Source organism: Desmodus rotundus, chromosome 4 (assembly GCF_022682495.2).
Source record: "Desmodus rotundus isolate HL8 chromosome 4, HLdesRot8A.1, whole genome shotgun sequence".
Lineage (NCBI taxonomy): Eukaryota > Metazoa > Chordata > Mammalia > Chiroptera > Phyllostomidae > Desmodus > Desmodus rotundus.
In genome coordinates this window covers 19531881-19544473 of record NC_071390.1, presented here as the reverse complement: position 1 = coordinate 19544473, position 12593 = coordinate 19531881, and the positions used below count along the sequence as shown (strand labels likewise).

Here is a 12593-nt window from a genome sequence, read left to right as displayed (position 1 = left end):
GGCTTCAGTGGCCAGAGCTCCAGTTTGTTCTCCGGCTGGGTCAGCCCTTTCTGCTTTCCCAAATGCACTGGACAGGTAATAATTCTTTCTAGTTGTGCACTGAGCAGAGCAAAGTTAGAGAGCAGTCCTTTCTAAAACCTGACTGGCCTCCCCCTCCCCCAGCCCAGCTCAGCTCAGCTCATGGTCTGTTGTTCTTCTCGGGCAGTTGTTTGTATTAGATACAAAACACTCCACTGGTTTCCGTGGTTAGATGTGGCCCACCGGGCATTGGCAATCAAAGGCAGAGCTGGGGAGCCCTTCAGACCTATGGGGGCGTACTGCCTGTCCCCAAAATGTCTTTCCAGTTGGTGGTGGAGCCACAGTGGATGTTCTGCTGGTGGTGTCTGAAAGCTTCCCACAGGCCCGGGGCTCTCTGGGTTTCCCTGAGGCACCGTGGTGTGTGCTGCCGTCTATGGTGGTTGTTACAGGACAGAGCCGACGTACTTTAAGAAGGTAAAAAGAGCTAGCCAAAAGGCGTTATGACTGGCTGGGAGTATATGGAAAAGGCTATGAGAAGATTAGACCAATGACACAAGCCAATAAGGTCCCCAAGTCACCTGAAGCCTAGTCATCCAATGTTACCAACTCTGAGTCGGGCAACACTTGATAAAAATCTGGACAGGTCTTCACCTAAGGACACAAGAGACTTTCTTGAAAAAACACAGAAAAGGGAGCTAAACTTTCATCTCATGGACTGACAATGGCTCAACCTCAAGGACAAATACAGTCACTCAAGATGCAAAAAATCCTCCCAATCCCAAGTAACTGGGAGAAAACCATCTTAAAAGCATCACAGAACAATGGAGAACAAATTCAGAAGAAAATAACAGTTGGGTTGAGTAGAAACACTCCAAGAAAATCAACTGAGGAGGAAATACATTGTGTAGAAATAAAAAAATGTCCCAAAGTGTATGGAAACATGAACTATACGTATCAGAAGTACAACCGCAACAAGATGGCTGAAGACATGAAAAACGAGTTGGAGAGAACCACTGCCTTCTACCCACACAAGATTCTCTCCTATGGGAAAAGAGCTCAAGAAAATTGGATGGCAGCTCTGTTGGAAGCTTGGCAAGCTAAGAAAAGAAAGTAACCACAAGAGATGGCTAATGCTGAAGCGGCAGCCTTTCCCCAAATGGATCAGGGGACCCCTGGGTCACCAGGTTCCCCAGGAGGGTCACGCTGGGAGGGTTCCAAAATTCCCTTTCGAGTCTTCAGCCGTCTGGTTGCGGCTCAGTCTCAGAGGCTGGTCTGATTTAGCTTTCATAGCGCCAGCCCCTGAAAGGCCACAATCACAGCAAACCGTTTGCCCGTTTCCTCTCTTAAAGTGCTTTCAACTTACGTTTTTTCAGTCTAACTGCTGTTAATTAACTGGTGCTACAGCTGCTTTAATTGAAGTTTGATAGTGTTAAAATGCCTAAGAAAATACTTTTAAAATACAGGTGTATATATTCATTTAATATAATCCTTATAAATACATATTTCTACTTCATTGAACCCTCTAGAATTAGACAATATAAGTATTGTATTTTGATTTAAATAAGTGATTCAATATTTATCCTGTGGGAGAGAGAAAAGGGCCACATACTAAACAAGACAGGCTCGGGGAGGCCTGTGTGGCAGACTTACAAACTCAAGAGACCTCAAGTAACCACAAAGGATGGTCTGAAATTAAAACTTATTAACTAAAAGCAGTTCCTGGTGGGTAGTCACGTCCTAGGCCAGTATTTTTCCCTAACAAAGGTCAATCTTTACCTTAACTAAGCCTGTCTGTTATCTTTTTGCATCTACAACATACCTTTGAAATGTAAAATTTCCTCTTTCCTGGAGACCACTAATCCCCTCACTATTGTTTTCATGTTAATTGTTAACTGTTAACTATCTTATACCAACCTGTGTCTATCAGTTTACCTTTTACCCCATCCCAGAGGTCTCCCCCCACCCCACCGCTTTGCTTTCTCCCGCCTCCCAAATCTATCACCAAGGGATTTTACCTAACTCCCTTAACTCTTCTCCTCTGATTCTAATGTGTAGAATATGGCGCTACATTGTCATTATCCTGGAGCATTTTCTCAGCTCATTGAGATTTTGCTTCCTGGCAATGTCATTAGTTTGGCTCAAATAAACTCATAAATATTCTTACAGGTTTGGACATTTCTTGACACAGACAGAGGCTTTGGAATAACAGACTACTTCTGCATGCTATGAGCTATGGACAAAAAGACAAAACAAAACGCAACGCCCCAAACCCAAACACCACCACCACCACAGTCAAACTTCACAATATTTGTATTAGTTTAACCCTAAATTCACACGTCACTTTAGGGGAGTGGACATTTTGCAAAGCAATTCTGATGCTATCCAGGACAAGGTCAAATTTCACAGTGTAAGGGCACAGTCTCCCATAAGACTGATTTCACTTTAGTCACCAGCCCCAAACTTGGGGGGTCTTCAGGCCACCCACACTTCTGACCAACTGGCTACAAATTCAGGAATTTCCACGACTCCAACTGGTTTGATAATTTGTTAGAATGGCACACAGAACTCGGGAAGGTGCTATGCTCACAACTATGATTTTAATAAAGGGTACAAATCAAGACTAGCCAGATGAAGAGATGCATAGGACAAGGCCTGGCAGAGCCCAGGCACAAAGCTTCCATGTCCTCAGAGCACACGGATGTAAGATTACCGCCCAGGAAAGCTCATTCAGGCCTCAGTGTCCAGGGCTTTCTTGGGTTTCATTCCATAGGCATGATTGACCGAGTCACACTGGTCACAGGACAACTCCATCTCTAGTCCCCCCCCCCCCCCAGCCCCGTCCCAAGGAGTCAGGCTGAAGTCTCAGTGGCTCAAAACTCAACCCTCTCTCTAATCACATGGTTGGTCTTTCAGGCACCAACAACCCCCATCCTGGGGCCCCAGTAGGAGGCACTCGTTAACACAAACTCTGGTGTGGTTCAAGGGACCACCCTGATTACGAAGACAGGCCTATCATTCCAGAAATCCAAAGATCTCCCGAGAACCAGGGACAAAGGCCAACCAAATGCTTTCTTGTACATTCGTTTCTTGTTTGATGGATTCTTTGGTTAACTTTTATTTTGTTCAAGATATTCTTTGCTGTTTAAACATTTCTAAATTCTATGCAATCAAAATAGGAGTTTTTTCTTAATGACAAACCAAACCAGAATGACAAAAATAAAAACCTAGACATGGCATTTTCTACAGTTTAATCTAAAGATCACTATGTGAAATTAAGGTTGACGTTGGCTTCAATTATGAGGTTTCATTTTAAAAACCACATACAGCAAAGATCACTGGGACCAGTTTTCCTTGCTTTGTGGTTAATCCATCATAAAGTTCTTCACCCACAGGAAGAGTTAAGCTCATCATGCCCTGATACTGAGGCAGGACAGTTAGTCACTAGGAGAATTTTTGACAAGTGGGAAAAGGGAAACTGAGTCAGGTGGTTAGATAAATAGGGCCAAAGGAGTCCAGCAATTTACAGCCAGTTAGTAAACGGAAAGAGCTTATCTTCCCTAACCAAGGGCATTTGAGAGCAAATGGTTTATACCTCTCCTCCCTAACCAGAGTAAACAGCTTAAATCGCCTGGTTGGGGAGACAGGTAACAGAAACCCAATTAGTGCCACTAATGCCGGCCAAACCCAAGGACAAATGAAATCAAAAGAATAACAAACACCCCAATTAGGGCCAAATAAATCCAAGATAGAGGCAAAGCAGACCAGCAAATGGTTCCTCTATGCATTTATTTTGGTCCATTAACATATTAAAAAACACACCTGGAGCCCTGGCTGGTGTGGCTTGGTGGATTGAGTGCCAGCCTATGAACCAAAGGGTCACGGTTCAATTCCCAGTCAGGGCACATGCCTGGGTCACAGGCCAGGTCCCCAGTAGGGGGCATGCAAGAGGCAACCAAACATTGATGTATCGCTCCCTCTTTCTCCTTCCCTTCCCCTCTCTCTAAAAATAAATAAATAAAACCTTAACACACACGCACACACCTGAAAAGCTGATGAATGCTCTGCTGAACCCTCCCCAGAGACCTCCCCTAAGATTCCCACCTGCAAAGAAGAGATAAAAAGTCTGAAGACAAAAGACCCGGTGAGGGGCTCCTTCTGGAGCACGCCCATGCTTTTCCGTTCTTTGGTGTGAACTTCTGTCTAAACTCTAAGGGTCCCTCCCCACTGGACTTGCAACAAGGGAAACAGTGGGCAGCGGCAGCTCATCCGGGCTTACCCCCTGAACCAGTCTCTAAGGCCCCCTTTCCCCTTTATTCTGACTTTTCAGTGAGCTAACAGCAGCCCTGCCTTCGCTAGCTTCTTTCCTATAACCTTCCTAGAGAACCAAAGCAGCCCTGCTGAGGTCTCCTGTTGCTTCTCCTATCCTAGACCTTCCTTTGTTTCATTATCCCCAGCTTTAATGAACGTCCTATCAAAATCACCTGGACTAGTATTGTACAAGCTTTCCCGCACAAATAAAGAACCCACACACTATATGCCTGCCAGAGGCAGACCTGCTCCAGGCCAGTCCCTTTCCGGTGACAATAATTCCTTAAGCACCTACAGAAGACCTTGAAGCAAGGCTGGCATGTGGTGTGAATTAATTTCTTCCTGAGGAGATGAGCTATTTAGAATACCAGACTGTTCTGGAAAATGGACAAATGTGGGGGAGGATGGCTGCCTTCCAAGGAAAAACCAGAACATTTCCAACAATTAGGAAATAAAGGTGTGGTGAAAAATCTGTAAAAAAGGCTTCAGAATAGGTAATCCAAATACATTTGTACACTAAACTGGAAACACACTCAAAACACCGCCTCATTAAAACTGTGCATACTTGAGATTCTTGACTACTTCTGACTCACAGCTTGCTCTTCATTCAAAATAGCAGAGAGAGTTGAACCAAACTTCTCATGTAGCACAGTAAACGTGTGAAGATCCATACACTGCTATGTGAATTATTTAAATCTACCCCACAGTATATGTTACATTTTTAGGCATGGAGAGCCTATCTTTATTGACCCCCACTCCAATTTAAAAAAAGTGATTTCTTGAAATTTACACTTAAGAATGCTTTGTTGCTCCAGTAACTGTTTCTTGAGGGCCCACTACATGCCAGATACTGTTCTAAACGATGGGGTTACATATGGGAACAAGGCAGATGATGTTTATGTTATTTTGATATGAATTCAAAATTTGACATGAATTCAAAACACAACAAAAAGAAAACGCACAAGGAATTCAGGTTAATCCCCATTTTTACAAAGAAGCTTTACAGGTGAGTCACATCCAGGCCAGGTTAAGTGGCACAGTTAGGAAAGGGAGCAAAGCCTTGGGATGCCTGGTCCAGAGACCTTTCCACCAAGAGCGGGGCCAGGAAAAACTACAGAGTATTTTTAAATATTAAAGACTTCAAACCCTGTAAAAAACATTCATCAGTTCAAAGGTGACTCCCCCAAACACCTATTTTAAAAAAGATTTAGACTTTTTTAACTTGCAAAGAAATAATCTCATTTGAGGGTCAGGGGTAGGTCATTTTCTTTCTCTCTCTTTTTCTTAGAAAACCTACATTTATCAGAAACTCTTATAAGAGGAAAGTATAACTATACACTTCTAACTAAAGAGCAGAAATTTTTTCAATAAAATCATTTGAATTTCCAAATACATTAGAAAAAGAAGTAACAAAACAAAAAGTAAGTTGAAGTAAAATAAAAGAAAGATCAGCACCACCATAAAGAAAGTAGAAAACACGGTGGGCGTTAAATGCAGATAACTGCACTTGAACAACAATGAAACAACTTAAAAAAGGAAGCATAATGTATAATTTTCTCGTAATTTTTGTTTGTTTGACCTATACTTGAGTTTTAGTTACCACTGTGTTCAGAAATCAATACTAATAAAATTTCGAATGTTTTGAATTTTTTCAGTGTTGTTTTGTCCCTTTACGAGTTATCTATTTTGAGAGGGCTAGGTCATTTTCAACGTCTGCAGGAGGGAAGGCTTTCCTGAAAGCCCTAAGCCCCAGCTTTCTGCAGCTTTCGGGGAGAGTGGGGTACGGATGCAAAACAGGGCATCCACCAGGGGACCAGCCACATACCTGGCACCTGGCGGGACTCCTTCAAGTCCAGGATATCCCTGATGTAGAGTTTTGCAAAGGCTAGAAACACAGGATCCAAACCCCACCAGAGGGAAGGGGTCTCCTCTTCACACCCGCCGGATTCAGACTGCATCGGTAAACTGGGCTGTGGCTTCCAGCCAGCCCCGAAAGTCTCTCATCACTGAGCCAAGAATCTAGATAGGAGACATAAAGTTAGGATGAGAGGCAGTTAAAGTGGGTGAAATTGGCATGGCCCCGAAGCAGTTCCCGATCGGGCATCCACAGCACTGCCTGGGGTAAAACCCAGGGATCCAGGACCTGTCAAGCTGCCCACGGCCTAGGGTTAACTGTTGTTCCCCGTGGGAGGGCCCATGAGCTCCTTATGGCTCTCCCCCCTGGAATCTCCTCTGCGCCACGGAAGTGCGTCTCCTTCCCCACGAGTTAAACACCAACTTTTCACTTTGGGGAGACAGGTCCACAGAGGTGTACCCTGAAACCGCTTTAATGGGCGGGGTCCAGAAAGGAATTGGCGCCCCTGTGGCCGTACTCGAGTTGGGCACAGTGGGTGTATCCATCCATCGGCCCGCTCCGGCCCGCTCTGGCTTGCCGGAAGAAAAGCGGAAAGCGGAAACGAAACACAGACCTGCTGGTAGCCAACCACCCTACTCCCGCCCCCGAGGGCGCCCGCCTCACCGGCCCTCTGGTCCCTCGAGCGCGCAGGCGCCGCCCTTCCGGCCCTGGGAGGCAAGTCGCCTCTGAAGTTCCGGCGGGGGCGGACACTGCCCCCAGCGCGGGATCAAGGAGCGTTTCTCCACCCAGGCCTTTCCTCCCCGCCGTCCGCGGCCACGCCCATCCATCCCGCGGCCACGCCCCAGTTTGTGCTCCCGGCGGCTCCGCCCCAAGCTCTCTTCTAGGTAGCTGCGGTTTGCGCTGCACTCGTTGGGCTCCGGCAAAGCTCTGGTCCCTCCTCCGGGCCCGGACGCTGCGGGCCTCTTTAGGACCACAGAGCCCAAATCTCTAAGACCTTGGGAGGTGGCTTTGAAATTTCTGCTGGCTAAACCCCGCGCTCCAAGTCACCTTTTCAGTACCCTTTTTACCCCCGGCAGGTGATGAGACCCTAACCCAAGATTTCCAAGAGTTGGGAGTGGGGTTCAGACAGCTTTGGGGGGGGCAGCGTGCAGGGGTGTTCCTGGTATATTAAGTGAGGAAGTAAATGAAACAATACCAAGAGCAGGATTGCACTGTGGCATATTTTAAGTGTTTATTTACACTGGGTAAGTGGTCTAACACACACGTTGGGACTCTACAGTCTCACTTGGAGATAAAAATCAGTATCTAAATTTGAGCCCTTGTGCAAATGTGAGGTTCTCCTCTTACTGTCTACATTCTGGAATGTTATACATTAAAGAATTTTGAAAAGCTGACATTTTGGTGGATTATAGCCACCTTGATGGTGCTTGTTCCCAGGAGTCCTAATTTAAAATGAGTAATGACAGCCCCGTTCCACTCGCATAAATAAATAAATAAATAAATAAATAAGCAAGCTACATCATGACATTACTTGAGATGGCAAGAGTCCTTCCTAATTTTTAGGGACTCTAAAACGGCAGGAGTACAGTTCATACTCTCAGGGGTGGTAGGTGCTGGCCAAAGAGTTAAATGCTAAACCATTTAGCAGAGAAGGAACTTCAAGCAGCTGGAACGGAAAATGTGTGTCATTAGAATGATGGCATTTAATTACCTCCCTGGCCACTGAGGAAGCTAAAAAATGGAGTCCTTGTGAAGTACAACATTTCCCAGATTCTACTGCAATGAACAGCTGGGTCTGTGGAGTTGGAGATTTAATGAAGAGCAGACACCCATCCTAGTAGGGGAGGCTCTCTTGGAGCAACAACACCCAGGAGGACACCCAGTAGAACAGCGCTTCCAGCTGACCTGTCAAATAGGCAGAGACAGGTCGGGTGACATTTTCCTGGCCGCACACATCTTCTCCAGGGTGGAACCCAGGAAGAAAATCACTACTGGGTGTACTCAGAGCCTGAGAAGATTTCAGGAATGACTCCCGTGGCTTTTAGGAGCAGAATGCTAGAAACAAGGGCCCTTGAGGACTCTATGCTTACTGCCAGCCTTGGGGAGGGCCGCACGCTACGAGGAAGGAAGGAGGTGGTGGTGAGCAGAACAGACTACCCTTGAAGTCATCTTTTACAAGGAAGGCAGGGCTTCTTGGAGTCTAGGGATGCTTCTTTTGATTGGAGCTTAAAACATGGAGTCAGTTACAGCTGAAACCTAAGGTCAGATGTGAAGCAGAATTTCCAGACTGCAGAAGCATCTAGAAGAGTTTGGAATTTCTCCCTTGACATCTCTGTCAGGATAGATTCCAGGTTCCCCCAAAACACTGCCTACAGGTGGGCAGAGTGAGTCCTGAAACCATAAACACTGGAGGGCTCTTCGGCTTGGAATTTCACAAACCTACAAAGCAGTCTTTCACAGAACTAGAATAAATATTTCGAAAATTTATGTGAAACCACAAAAGGCCTCAAATAGCAACAGCGATCCTGAGAAAGAAGAACAAAGTTGGAAGAATCACACTACCTGGTATCAAATTATATACAAGGCCATAATAATCAAAACAGCATGGTACTGACATAAAAACAGACACACAGACCAATGGTACAGAATAGAGAGCCCAGAAATAAACCCACACCTTTATAGTCAGTATTTGACAGAGGAAGCAAGCACATACAATGGTGTTGGGAAAATTGGACAGGTATGTGCAGAAAAATGAAACTAGACCACCTTCTTTTGCCACATGCAAGAATAAATTCAAAATGGATTCAAGACTTAATGTTAGACCCGAAACCATAAAAATCCTAGAACAAAACATAGGCAGTAAAATCTCAGACATTGCTCGTAGCAGTGTTTTATCTGATATACCTCCTCAGGCAAGGGAAACAAAAGAAAAAGTAAACAAATGGGACTACCTCGAACTAAAAAGTTTTTGCACAGCAAAGGAAACCATCGCCAAAACAAAAAGACAACCCAAAGAATGAGAGAAAATATTTGCCGATACATCTGATAAGGTGTTAATAGCCTAAATTTATAAAGAACTTATAAAACTCAAAACCAAAGAAACCAAACAATCCAATTTAAAAATGGACAAAGGACCTGAATAGACACTTCTCCAAAAAGGACATATGAAAAGATGCTCAATGTCACTAATCATCAGAGCAATGCAAATTAAAACCACAATGAGATATCACCTAACACCAGCAGAATTGCTATCATCAATAAATCAGCAAACTAGTGCTGGCAAGGATGTGGAGAAAGGGGAACCCATTTGCACTGTTGGTTGAAATGCAGATTGGTGCAACCACGGTGGAAGGCAGTTTGGAGATACCTCAAAAAATTAAAAATGGAACTGCCTTATGACTCAGCAATTCTACTTCTGGGAATTCATCCAAAGGAATCCAAAACACTAATTTGAAAAACATAAGCACCCCTAGGTTCATTGCAGCATTATTTACAATCACCAAGATAGTAAATGATGGAGTGTGGGGTTTATTTTATATAGATCTATTTTAAATGAATCAAGTAAAGAGATATTCAGGCTAAGACCTGAAGGATGAGAAGGAGCCAGCCACATGCAAAAAATGCTAAGGCAAAAGCATTCCAGAAAGCAGTCAGATAAGGGTGAATGTCTGGGAGGCAGGGAAGTATTTCCCAGTTCTAGGAACAGAAGAGAGCATAGGGGAAAGCAGTTTGTAAGCAATTGGAGAGATAGCTGAAGGCAGATTGCACAGGACCTCTTAGGCCGTGATAGGTTGGGATTGTATTCTCAGTCTCCCTGTGCATAAAGAGGGGGATAACTTTGCGATGGAGTGGGAGTAGGGCAAACATAGCAGGATGAGCAAGGCACGTTTGTGGGCAAGCCAACATAGCAGCTGGCTGGAGGGCACTGCTGTGGAAACAGCTGGAGACCAGGGTTTTAGCTAGGTTTGGAAGCTAGTTTCTACTTCTATTCCCTGTGAGCAATAGAGCATCCTTGATTGTTGATTGCAGGAATGATTTAATGAATTAAAAAAATTGCAGGCATACCTACACATCTAACATACTGTAGTAGGGAATACAAAAATTTGTAAGTCTTCTCTACCCAATTTACAGAATCTATTTTAAAAATTGTCTTAGGGATATTCACCAAAGGGTGTCCAACCTGCGGCCCACAGGCCACATGCAGCCCAGGAGGGCTATGAATGCGGCCCAACACAAAACTGTAAATTTACTTAAAACCTTTATTTTGTTCATCAGTTTTCGTTAGTGTTTGTGTATTTAATGTGTGGTGCAAGACAACTCTTCTTCTTCCAGTGTGGCCCAGAGATGCCCAAAAGTTGGACACCCCTGTTGCTGGGCCTATTGCAGTGGCCATTGCCTGTATCCCCTCTCCTCTGGCCTCCTCAGCAGTCTTGCTCAATTGCCTGTGATGTCACCCTCTCCAGCTTCCCCTTGGCACATAAGCATGCTGTCCCCTCTATTTAAGTTTCAGCGAACTTTAAGAAAACAGCCTCTCTAAACATCTCAGCCCTAACCATTGCGCTCTCACGCTCTTGCTCTCTGTTTAAAGCTCTTGGAAGAATCATCTGCCTTCCCTATCCACACTTCCTTTGTCTCTAATTCAAATTCCCATAATTTGGCTCACCTTAACTTTCAACTAACTCCACCCCAGTCCACCACTCCACTGAAACTTCTCTCCTAAGGTTAACAATTACAGTCAAATTCTCCTATACACTGGGCACTTTCCTTATCATTCTTCGTCTTTATTTCTGATTATCTAGCATTTGATGTTGATCTGATCATATTCTCTCTCTACTCCTCTTCAGCTTCCTGATATCCTCTTCACCTTCCCTTCTACTTCTCTGTTTTTTCCTTCTCTGTGTCCTCTTCTTCTATTTATCTCTTACATATGGATGCTCCCCAAGGTTCAATCTCACGCCCACTTCCTTCTCACCCATATACTCTCTCCGAGTAGCCTCATTCAAACCTATGGCTTCAGCTGAACCAATATTCCAGTGACTTTCACCTGTTCACATTTAACCCGGAACTGTCTCAAGCTCCACATCTGAATTTCCAACTGGACAGTCCTGGGTACCTCAAACTAAATCACCCCCCCGCCCCGCCGCCCCACAGTTCTGCCTCTCACTTTCCTGTTAAATGAAAGCTACCACCACCCACCAGTTGTCTAAGTCAGAAAGCTGGACGGTTTCGTGGACACTTCCCTCTCTTTCACCCTTAGACGCAATTAGTCACAAAGACTTGTCAATTCTGCTCCTTTAATATGTTTTCTTAATCTAGAAAGACTCCTCCTGTTGGCATAGTCTCTCATCCTTTATTGCCTGGATTACTCCCACGACTTCCAACAAGTCCTCTGCCTCTAGACTGGCCTTTCTTCAACTCACAGTCCATTCTGCAGCCAGGATGATCCTTACACAATGCAAAGTAGACAATATTACTCCCTTATCTAAAACCTTTCAATGAATTTATGTAATGTGCAAAATAAAGTTCGAGTTTCTTAACGTTTAATGCCAGGTTTCTGTGGCCTGGTCACAACCCACATCTTGCCTTCTTTTATGTTAAATATTTTCAGGGTAACATTTAAACTACTCTGTTAAATTTGGGGGGGGAGGTTATTTTTTCACATTTATAATCTAAGGATTATAATAGTCACCTTAATTTATCACAATTTTTCTAGAGTTAAACACTGATTTAACTCTAGAAAAACACAAAAACTTTGCTTCAATATACCCCTATTCCCTTCACCCTTCTTTGTGCTTTTATTGTCATATATATTACATCTATATATGATATAAACCCAGTAGGATGATGTTATAATTATTTATTTATAAAGTCATATGTCTTTTAAAGAAGGTAAGAAATGAGAAAAAGACAAGCATAGTCTTTCATATTAGCCCATATAATTATCATCTCTGACGCTAGTTATTTCTCCCTGTAGGAGTAAGTGCTCCAAACTGAATGAGTCCCTTGGACTGCAGCAGAGGTACTGTCGGTGCTCATGCCCTGCCCTGCGCTGACAAAACCTCTCTATTGACCAAGCTGCGACTGGGGGTAGATGTGGGGAATGAGACCAGCCCCAGGCCAGAATGCCACAGACTCCCATTGTTCTTACCTGCATGCAGTTCAGCGGGTTTTCAAGCATAGGTGCTTTTTAGATTATGTGCCTTTGATCTATTCTCAGAGTGCTAAAGTGGTTGTTTTGGTCAATTTTTCCCAGTTTTGTTCTTGCATTTCGGGGAGACTCTTTGCCGATCTTTTCAATCAGCTATGGCTGGAAGTGCCTGATGGTAGGGCTTGTAGTTAACAGTAGGTCCACTGACTCAGGCATAATGTGGCAGATCCAGAAATAAGGGCTGAAGGACTGAACTGTAGAACA

The 12593-nt window shown here is 44.2% G+C and overlaps 1 protein-coding gene across 6 annotated transcripts in view; it reads right to left on the bottom strand.

The window, feature by feature from the left end:
* The window catches only part of STN1 (STN1 subunit of CST complex), a 41852-nt gene extending 34873 nt beyond the window's left edge, over window positions 1–6979 (bottom strand). For 2 of the 6 annotated variants that reach the window (XM_045191470.3, XM_024555660.3), the window contains exons 1-2: window positions 6699–6979; window positions 6152–6345 (exon numbers count right to left, since the gene is read on the bottom strand). In XM_045191470.3, the coding sequence (XP_045047405.2) occupies window positions 6152–6284 (133 nt within the window). In that variant the 5' untranslated portion in view covers window positions 6285–6345; window positions 6699–6979. Of the gene's footprint in view, window positions 1–6151; window positions 6346–6469; window positions 6617–6640 lie in introns of those variants that run through there. The other 4 variants (XM_024555658.3, XM_045191469.3, XM_045191468.2 and 1 more) reach the window with 4 other exon arrangements.
* Between the last annotated feature and the right edge of the window lie 5614 nt (window positions 6980–12593).